We start from the raw sequence: 23,538 nt of genomic DNA, 5'->3' as shown, positions 1-23,538 counted from the left end.
TACTGATGGCAGCTACAGAACTGCTTAGGTGAGAGCACTGCTTGAATGTACACATACCTTGAAAATCTGTTTAGTAAATGTTCTTCCATACTAAGACAAAACCCCTACTTTTTGTTCTTACTTGAAAACAAATAGAGTAAATAAAAATATCTATGTATTAAATAGTTTCCAAATTGATGCAAAGATGTTCTAAATACAGTGAACGACTCATTTTCTAAGAGAAAAGACTATATTTCTTATTGCAGGAGCAGTAGGCAAGATTTAAATCCCTGCTGAGCAGACAGCACACCTTTGATAATAATCTTGTTTGTAAGGAGTTTTACATATATGGAAATGTTGGTAGTTTCTAATACTTCAGGAAACAGTAGGGATAAAAACTGTCCAGCTTTAGATAGCTTCATAAAAATAACTTGTTTAAATTAGTATAAATACCAATAAGAAACGCTTTATAGATTCAGATTATTCCATAATCTGTTGTTTTGTGCAGTTTTGTGTAACACATGCTGTGCTGATCTCTGCCAGCTCCATGCTAAGAGATGAATAGTGACTCCTTTGCCAGCTTCTAGCAATTGCCAGGAGCCAGAAGCCACAGTAGATGTGCGAAGGAAAAACAGCAGAGTCGACGCTCTGCTTCACTGGGGCATGTTTTGAGAATATGTGACCATCTCCTTTTAAGAGCTGTTTTAACTGGAATTGTAGGAAAACACGCTGCTTAGTTTTTATAATAATTAAATGTATTTCAACGATAGGCTTGACTTCTGGCTCATCTCTCTTTCTGCCATTTGGTCTGGTTCACTTGTCCTTTGCAGGCAAATTTTGTTGTGAGGGGTTAGCAGTGAAGCATGGAATATGCTGACTGCCATGGATGACAGTGGTGAAGAGGTTTCGGGGAGGGTTGTTTTTTTTGTTTGTTTGTTTTTTTCAGCATTTCTTAGAATTTGAAGTTCATCACAGCTAAACATTAATAACTTACAAACCAAACAAAACCAAACGAACCCATCAGGCTATGATGTTTGCATTACCCGTAATCATATTTACTTAGTATCCAATGGCTTCTGCACTTCCATCCTGAGGCGAGGGGTGTCTGCCGCTCCATATGGCCATCTTTGTAGCTGGGAAGATGCATGCTAGTAACTTAGAACAGGAAAAAAAGTCTTCCTTAGGAAGGATGTTGCCTGGCTGCCAAGGAAAGTTAGGTTCCAACAAAAGTATTTTCACTGCTTGAATGAGCTCAGGGATGTATACCTTCAGTCTGTCTGGAGGAGACTTCAGAGCTTTCAGAGTGCTTTGTCTCCCTAAGCAATGTCCTTTCTGTCTTGTCTGCTCTGAACCAGCTGTCCTCGTTCAAGAGCTGATCTCTTGTAGACTAACGCTTGATTGAGGGTGCTCGCCTCAGAATAGATAGCGCTGAGTGTCAATGACATGGCGGGAGCTGCCTGTGCTTTTGTCCTCTCAAGAGGGTAAAGGAGAGGGGCTCAGGCTCCTATGGTTATCGGTGCTGCCGTGGGTGCTGTAGGGCTGGAGAGGGGCTGGTTGTGGCTTTGCCCTTCACTTCATCTGTTAATGCTGGAGGTTGAAGTCATCTTCCTCTGCCTTTTGCTCCGGGAAAGGAGAGGTTCATTTGGGGATCCAGACAGAATTCCACGCACCTTCCCAAACCTTTGGTTTCTGTAGATTTGGGAGAGGTGGGAGAACAGTATTTTCTAATCTTTTCCGAAGCAGCCTAAAGCAGCCACTTAAAGGGGTGACAGCTGAGTCCCTCTGTGCATTTTCAAAGCTTGTGTCGTTTGTCACCGAGCCTTCTCGCGTTGCATGCTGCTATATAAGGACCACTTACCTGAGCTTTGCGTCTAGTCATGTAAGCGGTTCAATCTTAAGGCTTGATCAAAATGGTTTCTATGTAAAAATTCTCATGTAAATAATTCACTATAAAATGAGAAAATAGCTTTATTGCTTTTTCAGACAAAGCCCAGGAGAGGTGAAAGTTAACTCGTGGTCTTGCGTGTGCTCTTTGGCAAATTTTTCTCTGCAGGGAAATGCTCTGTAGCATCACGTCTCTGCGTGTTAGGGAGGGCAGTAGGCAAACTGCAGCTTTGCTGGCGGTTAAGGGGGACATTTCGCTGGTTTGGGCAAAACCAACTATCAAGGTGGGCAGGAATGCCTCAGGTAACGACAGTAATCAAAACATGAAGCGCATGTTGCCAGAAATGAACAGGTATTTAGGATGTGCTACTGCACACTGGAATGCCATGTCCATATCTTCTGGCTAACATCTTACAGGGGGTTTTTCCCTACAAGGCCTTCACTTAAGATACTAAATTTTTATGCTCGTAGAAAAAAGCTGAGAACTTGAGTCCTGATGGAACTTAGCCTTGTCAAATCTTTGGAGGGGTTGTGAGGGTTCCATGGTAATGCTGGCCGTGATCCTTGTTGAACTGTGGAAACTTTCCCTACTGGCAGGGACAGAGCCTAGGCTCCATAGTCACGGACCAGGAGTTCGTGATGTAGGTGAAGAACAGATTATCTGTGTTCCCAAGTACGTTACGCATAACTGTGCCTTTTGAACTGTCCTTGAGTGTGCAAAATGAGGCACTAGGTGCTTTGAAACAGGCAGGTTTTTGTGTCGTGCATACAACATCTTTAGTTGGGAGCAGGAGGTCGCTGTATGTGTATGGCAATCCACAGGGAGAACCTTCCTGTTAACGGGCTGAGACTTGGGTTAAGAAAACCCTTTCTGGTGTGTCTCCCAGGACTTGCCCGTTTCCAAGTAATCTCTAAGTGCTATCGGTTTCTTAGGGGTGCGGCATTTTTTTGTGCTGCTTTAGCACACTTGAGGTAAGATGTTCTGAGCCTCAAGCTATGTCAGGTCAGAACGGAATCACCACGTGAAGGCAGCCTGCTTCGTCTTCTTTCCAGAAAATTTCGCTGAAGCTCAACTTCGCCCTGGGGCTCAGCGCTGGAAGCAGAGCACCGCCGCCGGCGCGGTGCAGGGGCGGGGGGGCCCGGGGGCGGGCAGCGCCGTCCCCCCGCGGCAGGACCGGGCGGCGGCGAAGGCCCGGCTGCCGCCGCCAGAGGGTACTCGGGGAGTGGGAACGGGGGAACAAAAGGAGGTGAGTTCCCCCCGGCGGGGAAACCCGAGACGGTTCGGCGCAGCGGCGGAGCGCCGGTTCCCGTGCCGCAGCCCGCGCATTCCTCGCCCAGAGCCGAAGCGGGGGCGGCGGCGGCCGGGCCCCCCCGCCGCGGCGGCGGGCGCGGAGGGGCCGCGGGGCGCCGGGCTCGGCCAGCGCCGCTCCGCCGCGGCCCCCAAACTTTCACCCTCCCTCCGCTCGCAAAGTTCAGCAGTTTGGTGACGTCAGGGCCCGCGCAGCCAATGGGCGTTGCGGGAGATATTTTGGGAGGGGGGAGGGGTGGCACGGCGCCGCGGGCGCTCGCCCGGCTGCCATGCACAGTGAATGGGGAGCGGGCGGCCGGCGGCGAGCGCAGCTGCGGTGGGAGCGCCGCCGCCTCCGCCCCCTCCGCCTCCCCTCGCCGCCTCCCGGTCCCGGCCGCGCCGGCCGCCAGCGCGGGGGTGCGGGCCCGCAGCGGCGGGAGGCAGCGCCTGAGGAGCCGGCGGCGGGGCCGCCGCGAGCTGCCGGTCGTCCCCTCGCGGGTTACCTGCCCGGCCCAGGTGGGGCGATGCGGAGCGGAGGAGGCTGCTTGGGAGAGCGCCGCCGCTTCTGATGGATGTTTTGTGTGTGTTTACCTCTGCTCCCCGTTTCTCTTTCATCTGAGGACGCATCTGGCTCAAGCTCTGTTAAACTGCCTGCCTTCTGGTGCCGTTCGTAGATAACAGAAAGAAACCTGAGCCCGACAGGCAATTCCCCACCTTCTTCCACCTAACGTAACCTTTTCAGGCGCCTTTGAAGGTTTGCTGGCGCTCCGGCGATGATGGCAGTGGTGGGTTCCCTTGGGCTGTACTAAGAGCCTCTTGTTTTCTTTTCCCTTTCTTCTTAGAGGCATTTCATCTTTAAGGGCCGGCTGCTTGCGCACACTTTTATACCCACTGAAGCCATCAAGAAACCATGTTGTCTGGTGGAAGAAGTGCGTTTCTGTGCCTGGGAATGGTCTTGAGCTTTTGGAGCTCTGCGAGTTGGATGCCTGTTGGAGGATGCCCGCATAAATGTACGTGTATTGCTTCCAACGTGGATTGTCACGGACTAGGACTCAAAACTGTACCGAGGGATATTCCCAGGAATGCGGAGAGACTGTAAGTAAAAACTGTTAAGGGCTCCTCAAGTACTTGTAGAAGCACCTGGGATGAGTTTCTCAACACCTGCCTATCAGTGCAGAGTACATGCTAACGGCAGTTTCAGCAATCAAACACGGATTAATGTTTTCAGGAGGGAAGGGGAGGGGCTTTTCAGAAGTAACAGCTATCCTGCTGCTGTTCTTCCTTTTAAAAAAATAATCTGTTTCAGAGTTCCACGGTTTTTTGGTTTCAGTTACCAGCTGATTGGGTTTTGCAGTGACTTGCTTGTAATGGAGTTTAGAGCCCTACCTGGAGTGCTTCCAGCAATAATCATTGTCAATGCAAACACCAGTTTAATATGCAATTAGAAACCTGGATGTTTTCACCTGGTGGCTGGTAGCAGTTTCTCCGTAGTTTCTCAGCAGGGTGACTTCACCACCATGGAAAAATCGACTGCTGCCATAAACTAATTCAAATGGATGAGAACTCACATTAAAGCAGCCTCTAATTTCTGTCTTGAGCCGCGGTGGGGAAGCTGGTTATTTAGTTTTTAATCTATTTCAGGGTTTATGATAGGAGTGTAATGTTGCAGGGTGCTTCCAGCCTCAGCACAGGAGAATGTAATGAATGTGTTCATAGTAAATCTTCTGTGTCAGTATTTCTCATGAGTTTTCTAGTTGACTCTCTTTACTTGCTTAACAAGTTTCTAAGGAGAGAGCTGAAAGCAAACTTCAGTTCTCTGATACGGTTCTGGCACTCGCTTGATGCAGAGGACGGCATCTCTGACGTTGCTTAATGCATAGCATATGGCATGTTTCAGAGAATGCCCGGTGCTAGATATGAAGATGGCCAGAATGGAATGTTAAACAGAGCTTCAGCGCGGCTCTGCGCCGGGCTCCACGGATGACCTCGGGAAAGCGCCGTTAGTTGTGCCTTATGTGGGTTAGCTGATAACTTAAAATGTGTTTGAACTTGTAAGCAAATGCTGTAGATAGTATGGCCTGACTTCCTATTTTATTTCCTTCTGGGTCACGGAATGGGGGATACTTCAAACTCTCAAGCAATTTTTCCTCCAAGAAACCAAGCTAGGTGAGGTTACTAAGCAAACAAAGGGTTTTTTTGTGCCTGGAGTCCTCTTAAGGGCGAAGTTCTGTCCCAAAATAAAATTTTATAGCGTACTTCAGTGTTTCTAAATGCATTTTATAGTGCCGAGAGCTCTTAAATGATAGCAATATGCAGATTTCTTACTACACTATTCTACCATCTTTAATGCTTTGTGGCTGTATCAGCCTTCCTTTTAACCCTAGCTGTGTGAACAATAGTTTTCTGATGTCAATGTTATAGAAAGCTTAACTTCTGTGCACAAAACTGTGTAATCTCTAAAATTGATGGGTAGCAACCTGACAGTTTAGAGACAAAAAAACCCAACCCTGAAACAACAAACCCCACAACAAACCACTACCAAAGTAGTATACCAAGCTAGACAGATCAAGTAAGTGTGATAATGCAAGTGTTTTGTGTGCCTCATTGGTGAGTTGTGTTTGCATGGTTTCAAGAGTCAAGGGCTAGAATTAAACTTTTAAATTTCAGGTTAAAATGGTTCACAAATGCAAGGTTAGTTGGCCACCTGAGAAGAACTTTAAAATGGTAATTTGTTATTGCTTAAGTTTTAGGGGGACTGAATTAATTTTGTTCCTGGGTTTCATCTGTGAGAACGTACTTCATAGAGGTGTTAGCTTTCCTTGCCTTCCGTAAGAAGCTAAGCCCAAAGAGTAAGTTTCTTGGCCTTGGTATGTTCAGTGTTAAAAAGAATGAAAGAGAGTGTAATCACTGTGCTCTTGGTCTTGATAATTTGTGGTGTTATTTACAGATTGAAATTTTAGATTAATGGCTGCGTGAAGAACAAGAGTAGCTATTTCACAATATTCAGTCTGAATATTTAACCTCAGAGATATACTACTGATAAATATAAAACGTAGCTGCGTTGGATGCTTTGTTTGTTTGGTTTGGTTTTTTAAAATAGTGTATTATTGAAGCATTTAGTGGCTGAAACCTTGTGGAAATAGCATAGAGTATCACGTAGTTACATGTTATTCCGTGTTTTTGAATACTGTCTTTGCTTTTCATTCTGTTAGTCCATCACGAGCCTTTCACTGTTTTTATGGTGTTCACTGTCGCCTTTATTGCAACGGTGTTTTAAAGCTTGTATCAATTCTTTCAAATCTAGATTTCTATTAATTGTACTAACTTGAATTTTCTAGTGTAAGCAGTACAGAGAAAAAGACTTTCTGTTCTTCCGAGTCTAAATTCTGCTCACAGGTGAAACATCAGTCAGCCACTGGATATGTCAGGGTATCTCATTTTTCTCTCTGGTCCACGGCAACCTGTAACTCTTTGACATAACACTGGGTTGATGTGTAGTCTTTAACTAGTTTGTTTTAAGTTGTAAATAAAACCAAATTGATTATATCTGAAATCACAAAGATATTTTTAATCTCAGAGAAATGTTTGCGTGTTGGGAAAGTAATTTTAACAAGTTCCTTGATGGCCACACACCAAGTGACTTGTTAGACTCTTATGCTATGAAAAGGTCTTCACTTCTTTCTACATTCTCTTGAGCTAAAAATTCCGCATACCTGTTCAAGTTGGAAACTTTTTGCTTTAATTAATAAGAGATCTAATGGCATCACTTCAAATATTTCGCCACTAAGCTTTTAGAGTTATGTTTGTACAAATGTTACAGATTGTTTGGGCTAGTGGAGCCAAGTTAAATATTATTTAAATTTGTGTTAATATGAAACTCCAGGAATATTGAAAAATATAACATTAAGGAAAAAATGGGAAATCTCTTTTTTTTTTGGGGGGGGGGGGGGGGAGAATCTCTTATTGAGAAGTTTTATTAAATGAATTAGTGATCGTCTCCTGATACCCCAAGAAATGGGCATCACCAGAGCTTTGAGTACTGTTTCTTCATGAGAAATGTCATGCGTGCTTTCTTTTCTTTTTTATTTTTTTTAATGCTTTGAAGGTGTAGTTTTTGTAAAGAGTTGTATCTGTGTTTTCTGTCTTGAGGGGAATCCACAGATTAACCACTGATCACAGAAACAGTTTTAAAACTATCCTAAACTTTTTTTAACACGGATTTGTCTTTAATAGTAGCTTTACAAATATAGCAAGTAGTATTAGGTTTGTGCTGCAGTTTACCTTGTTATTACATTCTATGATAGTCTTCTAATTGTGCGGTATAGATGGTAACTTTTGCCCAGTTAGGTTTCGTGAAGAGCTAAAAAGAGGTGAACGTTGTATACTGCTGCACAAAGAAATGATTCAGTCTGGAGAAAATAAGTGGTGAAACAAATATTTGTCGCTTCCAAGGAGTAACTTCCATTTACCTTTGTTGTAGAGAAGGAACCCTCAGAACAGCCATCATCTCGCGCAGGAAGGGAGACGTGAAGTTAGGTGTAAGGCTTTTCCCCAGATTGCAAGATGTGTTGCTCCACAGAGGACCTTGTACACGAGCAGGATGATATAGCTGACTTTGTGGTTTGTCATTAGTATTTACTGATCCATTCTGCATTTGCTAAGTAACTTGACATCCTATGAAGAAAAAAAAAAAATTCTAGACCTTTTATGTTGTGGAGAAAACTAATAATTTAATAGTTAACTTCTGGGGGTGGGCAGAGTGATTCTTTCATTTAAGCTATGCAACGATAAGATGTTTTGTGCTAATAAAGGAGGCAGAAGTTAGGGTTTAGAAATTAAGAACATGTAAATACATCCATAAAAATCTTGAGTCTTTTACTGTTCGGAAAAGTTCCTTAGGATTGCTTCATCGCACTCCTCTAACCAGAGTTTGCTTAGCAGCACTTCAGTCCTTATATGTGATTCTCTATTTATGTAATTTTCTTCAGTGGAAATGTTTTCTGTATATGTTGAATATTATACATGTGGCTTTTTAGAACAGTTAATAATGCTGATAGTCAAGTTTAGTTTGAGATGATATGTAAATGCAGTGAGCAGATCAAAGCCACCTGCTTGACAGTTGTATTGTTCAGCTCCAAAAAGAACGAGTGATACGGAGAAACTGCTCAGAAGTCTTCTGGGTCAATGTCTGCTTTCTGTTTGAATATGAAGCATGAGCCTTTGTGTGTTTTCCTTCCATTTATGTCTAGTTATCTCCCTGTCTGTTAACAGCACATTATATATGTATAAAAGTTTCTTTGGAGAATTTAGCCATGTTTGAGTTCCTGATGAAGTTATACCTGGTGGCTTAGAATCTTGTTTAATTGATAGCTCTCCTGCATTGTCGTTTTGTTTTGCCTTTTACTTTGAAGGATTCTTTACCCTGCTAAATTGATAAAGCTTGCGAGAGTAATCTGTTCTGTGCTTTGTCCGAGTAGCTAAATTGAGTGTGTCCACATTTAGGTGCAATTTAGAAGCTTAGTCATCTGCTTACTCTGGAGTTTTCATGTGGTCTGGGGTTTCTGTTATACAAATATATTATTATGGTGTTTTTGGCCTAGGTGCATGTAGCTGCTGAAGTTGCACTGGCTTGTAATAAGTCTTCAACTTCCTCAATTTTGTCTCCAAATTAAATCTAAGCTTCTGTCTTGAATGCTTCCATATTACTGCAGAACGCAATGTTAAACACATGCAAATATAATTATACTGACTCTTATATTGACATTCTCTTTTTCTAGAATTCTTCCCACTAGGGATTACAACTCATTTGTTTGTGTAGTAATAGTCTCCAAATCCTTGCATGGAGCCTTTTTATTTTTTTTTTCTCCCCCCCCTATGCAGTGTGTCGATAAGTAGACATACATGGCTTTGGCTTTGGAGAGCTTATTCTCAGAGGTACTGATCCTGGGAAAACTTGACCGAGTTGCTTAATTTCATTTGGATACTTCCCTTTGCTAACTTGATGCTGGCTACTTGTGCCTGACTGGACATTGACATGCTCTTGTATAGGATCAGAGTCTTGCACTATTAGATTTGTTGCTTGTTTTGAAGTGATGGAAAGAGGAAGGAGGATGAAATTAGTTATTGTAATTTGGTAGCTACAGAAGCAACTAGTGGCCATTGTCATGTTGTCTGTATTTGTTTGCACAAATTTGGATTAAATTCTGAGATCAAAGGGACAAGGCTACTTACTGCAGAATTTTTTAATGAGTTGCTTTGAGACTATTCACTTTTTTCATATTCTTACTTTTGCAGCTGAGTATTGATTCATGCAGAAGAATTAGGTGAAAGGAAAGTTGCCCCTCAAAAGAACAGCTGTTGTCTGTTAAGAAATCCTAAAACATAGATGATAAATATTGCTCCCCCCAGCCCCGGGAATTTCTGTGTGTGTGTGAGTTTGGGGAACTGTGTGCCGAAGGCAGTATAGCTTACCTGTACAGATGGATTGTGAGGCAAAAGAAGAGTAAATCCTAATACTCTTATTTGTACAGTAATCTGTATAAAAATCCTTGTGTTGTACACCGTATGTCACTTGTAAGCTGATTGCTATGAAGTCATTTGACCTTCCTAGTGAGTACTCTCAGTAATCTTTTGGAATGTCACTGCCAGGCAGGTTTTTTTGTTTGGGTTTTTTTGGTTTTTTTTTCTTTTTTAGTTCAAGCATTTCCAGTTATGTTTAAAACAAAAATAACTTGTTCTGCATGGACATTAACATCTGATATTATTTCTTGTCTGCATTTCGGTAGTATCTGAGCTATTCCTCAGCTTCCACAGAGCAGAAACAAAATGGTTTTCCCACAGAAATCTCGCAAGATGCTTGGGGAGTTACAAGGATACGATAGGGGGAAAGAACTTGGCTCTAATAAGGATATTCAGTAAGTTTCAGCCATTGTATGTTAAGAATTGAGCTTGTTTACTGGAGAGACTGTTCAGAAGACTGAAATCAGGATGTGTCCCCTCCCAGGAACTAATAGCTCAAATAACTTGAAGATTAATTTTTCCAGAGCTCTTGATATAGTTCTTGCGGTACCCACAGTTCTTGATTTCCCTGGGCTGCCTGTTGCTGCAGCTGATCTTTTAATAATGAGTAGCTTTTTGTCTGGTGGTGGTCTAGTGGGATCCATTTTTCATTGATTAGAAGATTTAATTATTCCTGAAAAAAGACAGGAAAATAGAAGCCACTGGTTAATGTTGTAGTTATGTTGGCTTACACTTGATTCACTAGTAATTAATGGAAAACTGTTTTGCTTTGAGTTCAAAGTTAAAATGTGTCAGGATCTGTTCCTAGTCACAACTGTGTTGCTCTTTGTTTTCCATGTATTATAGCTGCTAAGGATGGTGTAGTGTTGAGATAAACTTTCCAAAGACTGAGCTTATATTGAGCTCTCTTTCACCTTTGGCTGAGGACTGCAGTTGACCACTCAAGTAATTTTTCAAGCAAATAAAACGTGTGTATTTTTTAAAAAATATATCTAAGTAGTAAATCACTTTTCTCTCCCCGCCCCCCCCGGTAATTCCTGATTTCCTTTATGTTTTTATTTTTTCCTTACTTGCCTCTCTTTTGCTAAATTCGAACCTGCAAAACGTAACTAGTTCTTCTTACTGAAGCAACATAACTAGCTCTTTCCAATTCAGAACGATTGTGAACTTGCAAGTTCGGGAGCCTCTTTTGTCTTCAGAAGTGCCTCCAGCCTTATGAGGTACCACACTGTAGCAAACCCCTTGTGATTAAAGGGATGATTCTTCCTTCCAAAGTTAACCTGAACCACTCAAAAGCCTTATGTGACGTGCAGGTCTGCTACTGGACTTTGGTCTTGATGTAAGCTTCACTGTGTCTTGTAATACTACAACTACTGAATTATCTCAGTTGTTATGTTAACCTCAGGAAGAGGTTGTGGAATGTTCTTCATAAGTAACCTAGTACCTCTTAGTTCTTTCACCCGTTTGCTCTCTGCAACTGCAGACAGATACTGGATCAGGTAAAGGATTTCTGTGGCTCAGTATTGAAACCCCTCTCAACAGTGGCTGATCTATGGGTGGGGAGAAAGCGTGACTGTGAGCAAGTGTGCTTCTCCAGTGCTAGCAGATCACGTACTGGTTTTAAGTAGAGCCAGTTTCCTGGTGGAGGCTTGATGATGGCAGCTGTAGGAATCAACACGCACATCCTCTGTCTTGCAGTTCCACAGCTCCCTAAAGGGGCTTTGCTTTTCCTGTTTAGCTTAGTTTTCACTCCTGCAAGACGAAGCAGTGTTGTTTGTCCGCTTCAAGTTGAGACAAAGCAAGTTTCTAACTTCAGTGAGGAAGGAAGGAGTCAAGATAACTTTGGGGAGAAAAGCTGAAGTGAACTTCAAATGGCAAAGCTTTTTGAAGAAAAATAATGTTGGCAGCATCATGGAGAATGACTAGAAGTAATGTGTGGCAAAGATTTCTTCTGGCGATTGCCTATCTGTATGTTCCTATTACAGGGATGTGTAGATGAGCAGTGGTGTTCTGAAAACGTTATCATGATATAGGTAAATCTTGTGCCCCGTCCTCTTGTGAAGTCTTTGAGATAGGCTGGTGGAATGTGCCTCCTACCCTTGGCTCCTTTCTGCTCCTTGGGTGACAGGGAGGTTCTATTAACTCTTGTTGGTTGAAGTGCATTGTTACAATATCATATGGATTTCGGCTTGGGGCTGCTGTTGTCACTCCTATTGCTTTTATGTTCATTAACAGGTTTTGCTTGCCAGTGTAAGGCTATATCAATTTGACTTTTTAGTCTTTAAGTAATTTTCAGGATAAGAAAGGTCTGGGTTCTAGTAATATTCTGGTTGCAGTGTGGCCCAAACTATTCTGTTTTCGGTATTTTTTAAAGTCTCTTTCTCCGGAGGTTTGTAATGCTCTGTCTATTTTCAAATCTGTTTTCAATGTTGTCCAGTCAGACGTATCATTCAAGATCTTGAATAGCTCTCATCAGTGGCAAGAACTGCTTATTCCCCATTGAGAAATGGTTTTTGTAAGCCGCTGACAGTCTTTTCTAATGGTACTAAATACATAAAAGATCTACCTACCTACTTAGTAAGGGGAACAGGTCTGTGGTCTTGTACTCGGAGTAAATTTTAGATCAGTTGAGGGCCATCTCTGTAAAAAGAGTTTAAGAGGCTGATTCTTACCTCTCTGCCAGTTATTTTCAGCTTTTTTCTTTCTTTTTTTTTTTTTTTTACCCCCAACTGAATCTGGTCTGTCAGTTGTCTGTCAGAATAAATTTGTCTTGTATTTCGGTTTTACACCATCTGTTTGATGGCTGCAATATATGTTTTTAATCCTATGATTGATAGATTTCTGGAGCTTTTAATTAGATTTTTACCTTTCTATCTGTGAGTTCCTTCTTTTTCTGAGACCTTAATTTAATTTTGATCCTCAGGTGGAAATCATTTTAACCGATGGCTATATTCTTTCCTTTTCTGTCACTGATGAAGGGAGCATTTTCAATAAACATCAGTTCAGTTAAATGAGGAAGAAAACCTGGTGTTTTAAAGCTGACCAGCTCTAAAACTTTCCATCAAGCAATCTGCAAAACCTAGCTGAAACTTACTTCTAAATTGATTTCAGAATTTGTATGACTCACCAACTCACTTTTTACCTATGCTTTTCTGAAAACGTGCAATGCCGTTGCAGAAGTGATTCTTAACTGCTTATGTGCAAGGGACTTATTCGGAGAGCCCCTCTGCTTCCTCCAGAGAGGTCGGTATGAGTGCCTTCCTACTTCAGTTGCATGGTGAAGAATCAACCTTGTGGAAGTAGTATCAGCTTACTAATGAAGACCCTCAAACACCTATTAAATGTATTTGGAGTCCAACAAACACTGAGAATTTTGGGAGATAGTGTTATCACTGATACCTCGCTGGCTGCTGCGTGGACCTGTGTTCATTCCAGTTTGAGGTGCAAGGCTTTTAGCAGTGATGCTATATGTAGGAGTTTAATTGGAGAGACTTTGACCCCCTTCTGTTGTGTGGGGGTACTGTAGTGACCTTATGCTGTCACTGTACATCCAGGCAATCACCCAAAAGAACAAGACAAATCAGTTGCCTGTAATTTTTCAAAATGTTTTCTCTGTGTACCTTTGCAGTCGTTCCTGTCTACATAGACAGAAGACCGGTGGTTCTGTTTCAGCCAGGGCTCCTGTAAGCAGAGGGATAAACTGCTCTGGAGGTTAGCGATTTGGAGATCAGTAACCCATTCTAACAGCCTGTGAACATGCTTGTAGAAGGTGGTTGGTGGTGATGAACTCCATTTCTGAAAGTGTTTTTTTTTTTTTTTTCTTTCCTTCCTTTTTAATGCTTTTGCTTGAGAGGAACTGTCCTCATTTAAAAAAAACCGAAAGGTTGCTTTGCAAAATTTTAAATTTACTGTAATTTTCATGATATTAGTTAAAAATAGGTAATGCAAGTTAGGCTACTGTAGAGTTGAGGACAGTGCCTGCTGTACTGTTTTAATCTCCTTGTCTTCATCCCTTTGCTCTTTTTGTCTTTGCTGAAAGCCCGTTGGGACTTCTTTGTTTCTACAATGCTTAACATGAAAAAATCTTGACCTATTGTATGGGTGCTCCTAGGCGTGATAACAGAAATGGTAATAAATTTCGTATTAGTGAACCTGAGGTTCTGATCACCAAAATCACAGCACTATAAAATGTAGTTTTTAATGTCTGGCTCCAAACCCTTTTTTTTCCCACGAGCTAGGTTCTGTCAAGGTTGGCTGCTTGACTGGGACAGGGGGGTGGGCGGAGTGGAGGGGGAAAGAGTATGTGAATGAATATTCTCATGAAATATTTCAAAAGATAAGCATTTAACTATTATGGAAATATCATGCTGAAAGCAGAGTCATGGGTGCATTCTTGTGCATACTGATAGTTAGAGGACTATTTCTTAATCCTTTTTTTTCTTTCAGTTGGTCTTTTTGCTTTACTCCTGTGGCTGGTAAGGAATGTGTTAGTTAACTTGTACAAAATAAATACATTAGTAGATTGTAAGGTATTACTGGCATATGTTGTTATGGGACCCTAATAAATAACCTTGACACTTTCCAAAGATACAGACAGTGAGTTGTAAGCCTTACGCACTCTCTCAGGTCATAGTAAAACTAAATGTTTTAAGTCAGTTCAGCCAGACTGTCCTACAGTATCACTTTCACTGACATTTTCTCTGGGTATGCACTGGTGAATAATGAGCATGTCTTCAGGTATTTTAGCAGCTTTTAAAGTTGAAGAGGTAGTCGGTTGTCTGTCTGGCAAAAATGGTTATTAGCATTAGCAGCAGATAGAGTTTCATATATTATGTAGTACTGACCTAATAAAAAAAACCTGACTTGGAGAAGCTTTTTCAACAAACAACTTGCCCCAAAGTAGAAAAGATTCAAATTCCTAACTTCAGTTTTTCTTTAGAGATTCCAAAAAGCTCATCCTAAAATGAAAGACATTTCCCTAGAATTTTGTAATCATGTTCCTTGGGACATGCTGTCTTGTCAAAGACAGATGACTCAATTATTACCCAGAGCTCTATGTAAGAATACAATTTAGCTTTACATTAGTGACTTTTCCCCCTTACAATAATAGCAAACAGCACAGAATCCTTGTCTGCCAAAGGTTTGCCCGTTCTCTCTGTTTTGGAATATAACACATAGCATATAAGGCTCATATAACAAATGTGGTCACATGACATCAAGCCCATTAAAATTAATCACTGCATATATGTGTACTCGTCGTCCACAGGTATGGAGACACTAATGTTTAATTAAAACAGTTGTGTTCTTTAAACATGACTGAGAAATTTTAGCAAGAAAAAGCTGCATCCTGGAAGCAGTTCAAATGTCTCGTGCCTTCCAGTTAGTCATAAAGCACGTTTTGCCTGGACTTCAGTGGGACTTTGACTTAAGGATTTTCCCCAAATTTATCTTTCATCTGTGTGATGGTTTTGTTTAGACTGGGGAGGCATTATATTAAGTATACTTTTTGAAATGCTGATTTTGGAAAAACCTGGATGAAACACGTTTGCTTGGTGAGAGTGGCAGTGGTTACAGCATCACTTAGCGAGGTGGAAACTTCTGGGTCACAAGTTTCTCTGAAACAGTTGTAGAGTGTTGAGAAGAGGCTAGCCGTCTCATCCTCTTGAAGTGGTAGGGCTGGTTAGGGATGATGTTTTAAGAATATAGCTGGGGAGCAAAAAAGAGAACTCGTTGTAAGGAAATAGTACAGGGAAGCAATTGTGCATTTCTGAAATGCCTAAACAAATGCAGTAGGGAGGTGAGCTGGAGACAAGAATGAAGTGGTGAAACAAATGACGGAAGTAAAATTCTTGAGCAAAGAAAACCTGTTTTCCAGAAGTGGAAGTAGATATTGAGAAATAAAGCCCTAAGGCAAAGGCTGGTTCTTCAGAGTGAGATGAAAACAGACATCTGGATATAAGTTTCTCAGATAAGAATGTGAAAGTATAAGAAACAGCCCAGTGATCCTTTGGAGCTGTGAGTTGTAATAGATAACATATGAAAAGGCAGCAAAAGATAAGGAGCAATCAAAAGTGTTTTATGGTTTTGGTTTGTTTGGTTTTTTTTTTTTTTTTGGCCTGGGAAGTTCTTTAGCTAATTGCTTATGAAGTTTTTTTAGAAGTTGAAAATTAATTATTCTTAGTTGATGTTAACTTCATTTTATAGAATAGATGTTTTCCAAGGTTGTTCTTCCATAGTTAAGTATATAATAGGCTGAGTGCAAAGTGCCTTTATAAGCATGAGTAGTTTCAGTAACTTGAAACGTCAAATATGCATGCCAAGTCTTGTTTAGAAAAACTTGAGTTTTGTGTTCATTTAGCAAACATTGTTAAATCAATTCAACTTCACTCCAGCAAGTCAGCTGTTGAAAACCAGAAGTTGGAGGAGGACAGGGTGGGGACAGGGAAGATGGGAATCTACTTGAGAATGAAGAAAATTGCTTGTGGTTTCAACATCTGGATGCTAACTTGGTCAAGTCAATATACAACTTCCTTCAAAATTCCATTTTACATATTAACTGTCCCACGTCTTTTTCGGCAACTTCTTGGCTTAATCTGCTCCTTAGTGGCTACGGTAGAGATGTACACTCAGTGGGGTACTTCTTGGAAGGGATAGAGTTGGTGAAACTGGATGCTTGTTAAATTAAAAAAAAACCCTGAACAACAACAAAAAAACCCCAAACACAAACGAAGACTTCTATTACGTTTCCAGGAAAAGATCTCTTGGGAAGAGTTTCTAGTCTGTGCATGTCTCAAAGTGAGCAAGGAGATGAAATCAAGGTTTGATTTTCATGTCAGGCTTCACTAAAATAATTTGTTTGTTGGTAGAACTGTTTTTCCCAAGTCATCAAGAATTACAGCAGTCAGAAGCAGGTGTGAAATACTTCAAGTCCTAAACATCAAATTGTCTGTATTAGTGAAGAGCACCTAAACGGATAGTGGCTTCTTCACTGCGTTGTATTCGGTCATATACCAGACAGTTAAGTAGAATACAGACTTAAATGCAAGCATCAGATATTGTCTCTATGGAATAAAGCAATGTGAATTTTGCTGAAGGTTACATGCAATTTTTTTTCCTAGATGAGCCTGTTGTGAACAATTGTGTACAGAATTAAAAACAAACAAACAAACAACCCCAAAAAAACCCAAAAAAACAAAACACCCAAAACGGACAAAAAAAAAATAGAAGACAAGCGTGTAGAAGAGTCGGGATGAAAAACGATCTCATGAAAAACAGTAATTTTTGTCAGTTCTTGTTTCTCACTTCATTGCTTTCTGTTCTAGAAGTCCTTAATTAACATTAAATTAGCATTAAACACACCAGAGAAATTATTAAAATTTTGGGAAAGTATAAGTGTTTGCCATAAATCGTAGTAGTGATGTTAACTCTGAAGAATGCTTATACTTCTTAGAAGATTTTTCTGCAGTTCAGTTATCACAGGTTATATTTTACCTTGTTTTATAAGGTACTGCTATTGGAGCTAGTGAATGTGAACTCATTTGAGTAACCTTTAAAGTCCAAAAGTGATGAAGATTGAAGCACGGGCACATATCGGACTATTCATACCCTGATGAGACTGTCCATTTGATAGTTGAGTGAAAATATGGCCCAAAGAATGTTTGACGTTGTCTGATCTCTACCTGTATAACCGCTTGGTCTTTGTTGGAATAGCGCTGGACTGATGTAACCACTGAATGTCCGTACAACCCGCTGGAGCATGTTGGATATGAAAGATGAGCTGCAGTTATAGGAGTTAAGAAGGAATGGTTAAACAAAATCAAGAATTGAAAAGAAATAAATAAAAATGAAGTTTTTGTAAATGCAGCCATTAACCTTGGGTTTTTTTTAATATGAATGAAGATGATGCTTGAGCTAACATGACACAGTACTGCACTTCTTTCTCTTTATAATGTGCACATCCTGGCTTCTTCATATTAAATCATGTTTCTGTAGCAACTGTATTTTAAAGCGTTTTCTATAGTTTTCTTTGTGCTTCAGATTTAAAGCTTTTTACTAACCCCTCACCTCCACCCCAAATGTAAATCAACAAACAAATGTTTTACTCTTTTCTTTGTAGAAAATGTAGAATCATAGAATCTTTAAAGTTGGAAGGGACTTCAGGAGGTCTCCTAGTCCAGCCTCTGCTCAAAGCAGAGTCAACATGGAATTCAGACCAGGTTACACAGGGTTTTGACCAGTTGGGTCTTGAAAACCACAGCACCTTTATGCAACTTGTTCCATAGCTTGACTGTCCTGATAGTAGCAAGTTTTTTGTTTTGTTTTTATAAACAGACAGAATCTCCCCTCTTTCAATTTATGATCATTGTATCTCTCTTGATGCGTACCTCAGTAAAGAGCGTTGCTCCATTTTCAGAGTAACCCCTCTGTAGGTCCTGGGAGACTGCTCTTCTGTCACCCAAAGCCTACCCTTCTCCAGACTAAACAAGCTAAGTTTCCTCAGACTTACCTTAGCTAGTTGAGTCCGTGATCATTTCAGTGGTATTTTACTGGACTTGCTCAGGTTTATTACCTTTTTTCTTGGACTGCAGGGCCCAAAACTGGACACAGTATTCCCCAGGTAGTTGAGAAAGGCACTGTTCTCCCTTAATCCACAGATGTTATTTTAGCCTAGAAGGCAGGCAGGTTGGTCAAGCATGATTTAACTTTGGTAAATCTGTTGGCTGTTTTCAGTCATCTTCTCTTCTGTGTGCCCAGAAATTGCTTCCAATAGTATTTGCACTGACTGTTCCAGGGACCAAAAGGAGGCTGATGCTGACCAGCCTGCACTTTGCCGTATCACTTTTTCAACGTTTTTTGAAGACAAATGTAATATTTACCTGTATCAGAGATGTCACAGCAAGGCTGCACTTTATCAGCAAGATCTCTCTGCACCAACAGATGCATCCTACCTGTTCCTACAGGCTTGTATGGGTCAGGATTTCTTAAGAGATGCTTGACTTGATCCTCTGCCGCTACTGGCTCTTCCTCTCCTCCTTGAACTTTGTCTTCAGACACAAAGACTTGGGAGACTGTGTCAGTGGAGACTTAATGCAAAGAAGGCAATGAGTAACTCAGTCTGTCACTAAACCATCATATCTTCTTTATTCTTTTATAGCTAATGTACTGCTAGAAGCTTTTCGTGATGACCCTTGCCAGTTTGAACTCTAGCTGAGCTTTGACTTTCCTAATACCATCATTTAATGTTTGGGCAGTGTTTCTGTGCTCCTGTGTATCAGGCCCTGTCTTCTGCCCTGGAGCCTGGTCATGAGATGCCTGGTTAGCCAAGGTGGTATTCTGATACGTGTGCTCCTTTTCCTCAGTACCTGGATGGAGTGTTCTTGTGCTAAGGTTATTCTAGGCTGCTTCCCATAGGATGTCCCCCATCAATCCCCTGAATTCTGAAAAATGTCAGAATTCTACAAAACTGAATTCTGCTCTCTTGAAGTCTGGGGTCTATGCTCTGCTACTTTACCCTCCTCACACACTCAGCATTTGAACATCATGGTTTCATGATCACTAAAGCCAAGGATTCCATGGAATATCTCGCCCCCAACCACTTCGTCATTTGTGAGTAGCGGATCAGGAAAACTTAATCCATGGTTGGCCCATCTAGCATCTTTTCTAGGAAGTTATGTCTAACACCCTCTGGAAACCTCCTGATTTGTTTGCCTGCCCCTGTGCTGCTTTCCAGCAAATGTCTGGGAGATTCAGTTTCCTCAGAAGAACCAGAGTCTGTGATCTGGAGACGTGCTCCCATTGCTTCAAGAGGAGTGTTGTTCCCTCCTTCACCCCGAGTGAGTGGTTGGTAACAAACTCCTACCATAACGTCACCTTCACTGACCTCTCCTCTGCTCTAGACCTGCACACTCAATGGGGCTCTCGCCCAGTCCATAGAGGAGCTCCAGACATTTGGGCTGTTCCTTCACATGAAGGGCAGCCTCTCCTCCTCCTCTTCCTTGCCTGTCTTTTCTGAGAACCCTGTGTTCAACCATCACCAAACATACATATTGACTACAAGAGCTATCCCACCATGTTAGTTATTCCAATGGTGGTGTATTTCTGCACCTGTCGTCAAAACATTAGCTCTTCCCGCTTGTTTCATAAGCTTTGTACTTGTGTGCTGGCATGTGAGGTTGTGCCAGTACAACCTCTCAACTGGTTTTTTTTCTTCCTGCACTCTGTCTTTATCTTTCACAAGGGCACAGATGACACTACCGAGTGAGATCTGGAGCACATCAGGAGTAACTGCAAAACTTTGGGGACAAAGATGAAGGGCACGGGAGTGCGAAATGTACTGTTAGAACGTTGTTCTGCCAGCATAACATTTCCTTTATATAAAATAAAATCTTTAAAGTATAATAATTAGTAAGGAGTTCCTGCAGGCTGGGACAAACATGTATTTCCTTGGAAGAAACCGAGTACTTGAATTACTCGGTCCGTTATGCTGCAGGTCTCAGGTATGACTTTCAACAGCAATCTGCTCAATGGGGCTTTCAGCCATTGCACAAGTTGCAAAAGGTAGGTTTTTTTCTTGGTGTTTTTTAACACCTATGGTTTGCCAAGTCATTTTTCTCACTTTTATAAGGATGAGGACAGAAGTGTGTTGCCTGCAAGCAGTTCCAGATCATTTGGACACTTAATGTGGGTTATTAACCAAGCACTACTGTAATGGGCTTAAGAACGGATAGCTTATTCACAAAATTAGGGTGCTTAACCTCTAAGATCAGTTTCCTCATTGTTCAGACAGAAAGAAAACAGTCTGAATCATACCTGAAAGCCTTGTGTAATCAGAAGGAACGATCTAATTTTTTTGAATTAAAAGCTGTATTGTGTAGGTGCGTTACAAAAGTATGATAGACTGCAGCGCAGAATTTTTACATTCCAGCTATTGTGTGGCTATTTAATTACTATTTAAATTATTCTGGCGACTGAAACTATCCAGTGTCATACATGTGGTGCTATCCAACAACAACAACAACAACAAAAAAAATTATTAATGTTGGCTTTTAAGTTTATTGTTATTCTGGTTTAACATGGATAGCAAGCAATATCAAAATAACTGGATCCCAGTATTACTGTGTTAATACGCTCTGTGCGGTACTCATTACTGAAGCTATGCAGCATATTTGTGAATCCTTTCAAGAACTGGTGGTTGTGGCAGGGCTTGTTTTTTGGTGTTTTTTTTTTTTTTTTCTCTCTGCTAACGTTCCTCCACATATGACTTGATCTTACTGCAGATCGGAGAAAGGGGTCTATATTCTTCTATCTACTAGGTAGTTATAGACTGCAGTAAGATCTCCCCTTGACTTTTTAGTTAAGTTCAACAAGCCCAGCTCTTTGAGCCTCTGTTTGTATGTCGTATGCTACAGCTGCCTGATAGTTTTGGTGGCCCTTGACTTTGCTCTTTCCAATGTATCAATGCTGTTGAACTAGATGATGTGAAATGTTTAGAGAGTACCAGTCTTCCTAGATGTCAGTGTAAAAAAAAAAAAAAAAAAACAAACAAAAAAAAACACACACCACAAAAAAACCCAATCCTTGTGCCCCTTTACAAAGTCAACTCTTTGTTTTAAGAAGAAAAAATAACTTAAAAAACAGTCTTAGATAGAGATGGAATGTACCATCTTTTTTTTTAATGAAATTACTCCAGCTGAACATGATTTTGAGGTTTTTTGTCTTTTTCTTTTACAAGTGATGTTCATACTTGCCCAAGTGATTTGGAAACTAATGGAATTTGTGTATTTCATAAAATCTAGTCCCAGGATGATATTTCCTGCGTTGCAAAAGTTGAGATGGCAATATGTTAAATCTGAAGATATGCAGATTGTGCTGCCAGAGGGTTTTAGGGGGTAGTGTTATAATTGAGTAGTTTATCATAGTAACTTTGAAGTTCTTGGATTGAAGGCATAAGAGAATTGCCAAGCGCTTTCTGTAGGGAATTATAGTCATTTAAGATTAAGGGGGTAGTGGCAGTCCATACCCATTAAAGACAAATTAACTCCATAACAGAAATCCTGGAAAATGGTTAAAATAACAAAACAGATACTGGGCGTGTAAAGACTGCAGAGAGTAGCCAAAAGCTACTCTGTGGATACATTCGCACATGGGAGTGGATTTTTCTCCTTTTTAATGGGTATGGTTGTTAGCATGTTCCCAAACTAAGAACAAAAGGGTACTGGTAAAGAGAGGAGGGCTTTAGTGAACAACTTTTTGCCTCCAACCCTGCAGGTGGCTTTCATAAGTATCAGGAAGGTATTCCTTGTGGCTTTGAGCTTCCAGAGTGCAGTAGGTAGCCAAGTGAATGGTTAACTTACCTGTGAAACTGCATGTTTCCTCCAGTTCAGGTGTGCGTGTTCATGGTTACTTTGTGTAGCGACTGGGGGTTGGGAAAACAAATCAAACAGGAACATTGTAAAGGGATGACTCAGCTGTCATTCTAGCAGGTGGTTTGGATCGACAAAGTCCTTTAGTGGTGTAATGGCAAAACAATAAAAACCTTGTTTCCCAAGAATGTGTGCTGCTTGAGTTATTTGGAGGAATTGGGCTAATGAAAAATATCAGTAACTCTTTAGATTCAGGAATCCGGATTCAGTTGTTATCACTTGAATTTTAGCTCAAGTATTTTGAATGTTACTGCCAAGTTGATTTACCATTTAAAATAAATCCTTTGGAATGTATTATAGATTAATCGTAACAAAGAATGTGTGCTATATTGTCAAAACAGTTGCTCTTAAATTTGTGGGGACATTTTTTTTTCTTTTCTTCATGAACTTTTGGCAGTTCCATGAATTGTGTCCTAGCTGAGGTTTGTTTTGATGCGAGTTCTAGATGGTGTGTTGGATCCTGACCTGTTTGGTTCTTGGGGGACGGGAGAGATTTTCATTAATTCCTACGTGCGTTGTTCTGTGCGAGCCGAATTTTATGCCTCCTTTGTTAGGAAATACCAAAAACTGAGATGAAGAGAAATGCATCTTCCCTGTGGCTTACATGGGGTGTTGGTTTAATCAAGATTCTTTCCCGAGTATTGGGTTGTATGCTGATTTGTTTGTCCCACATGTGACACAAATGTGTACGGCTTTGAGCTGGTATGTGGTAGCGACTTTGAAAACTTAGCAGGAACAGAAACTAAATTTTGTGTTTGAGGTTCTATGAGACTAGAAGTACACACTTACCTTACTTATGAAGCAGTTGGACAGGAAAGAATCCTAGTGCCGTGTAGCTTGGGTAAGAGCCATCTTTTGAAGTGTATGGCAGTTAATTTTTCTTAAATACAGTATGCAGTTTCTCTACTGCTCTTATTGAATTCTTTGTTTATTAATAGAAATGAACAAACATCTAAGGACTTGAATGAAGTTGCAACTGGTGACCTAGATTCCCGTCTCCTTAGATAGCAGGTTACTTTCACTTTGTATGTATTTTCATTTCACGTAATGTCGTCCTAGGTTAAAGACAAATGGATTAATAAATATTTTCCTAAATACTGCCCATCTAGGACTTGTGTTTGTCATTGAGATGCAAAGTAGAGTAAGATCTAATATCTGCTTGGCCCCATATACTATGCAAAATGCAGGAATTCTGCACGGTAAGAATTTTATGTGGAATGAATGTATCTGCACATAGGTATTTGCTGAGGTTAAATATAAATTAAATTCACCTTTAAAGTATAATTTTCCCCACGTCTTTGACCCAGACGATTTCTTTTCAAAGCTGTGTGAACTTCTTCAGTGCCCACACCTCACAGGCTTAACAATCAAACAAAAGCATTAGGGAGTTGTACTGAGAGCTAGCTGGTTTTTATGCTTTAGTAAGGCTTTTGACTTTGGCTTCTA

General features: G+C 40.9%; 1 protein-coding gene across 1 annotated transcript in view; it reads left to right on the top strand.

The window, feature by feature from the left end:
* Positions 1 to 4,061: 4,061 nt before the first annotated feature.
* Positions 4,062 to 23,538, top strand: part of SLIT3 (slit guidance ligand 3) — a gene marked incomplete at both ends in the record, with an annotated part of 527,658 nt that continues 508,181 nt past the window's right edge. Inside the window, one exon of the mRNA XM_082324538.1 lies at positions 4,062 to 4,246. Within this exon, the coding sequence (XP_082180664.1) occupies positions 4,062 to 4,246 (185 nt within the window). The remainder of the gene's footprint in view (positions 4,247 to 23,538) is intronic.

This window comes from Platalea leucorodia, assembly GCF_965183815.1.
Source record: "Platalea leucorodia genome assembly, chromosome: 11".
Lineage (NCBI taxonomy): Eukaryota > Metazoa > Chordata > Aves > Pelecaniformes > Threskiornithidae > Platalea > Platalea leucorodia.
The sequence above is the reverse complement of the archived record's forward strand: the minus strand, read 5'-3'. Positions and strand labels throughout refer to the sequence as shown.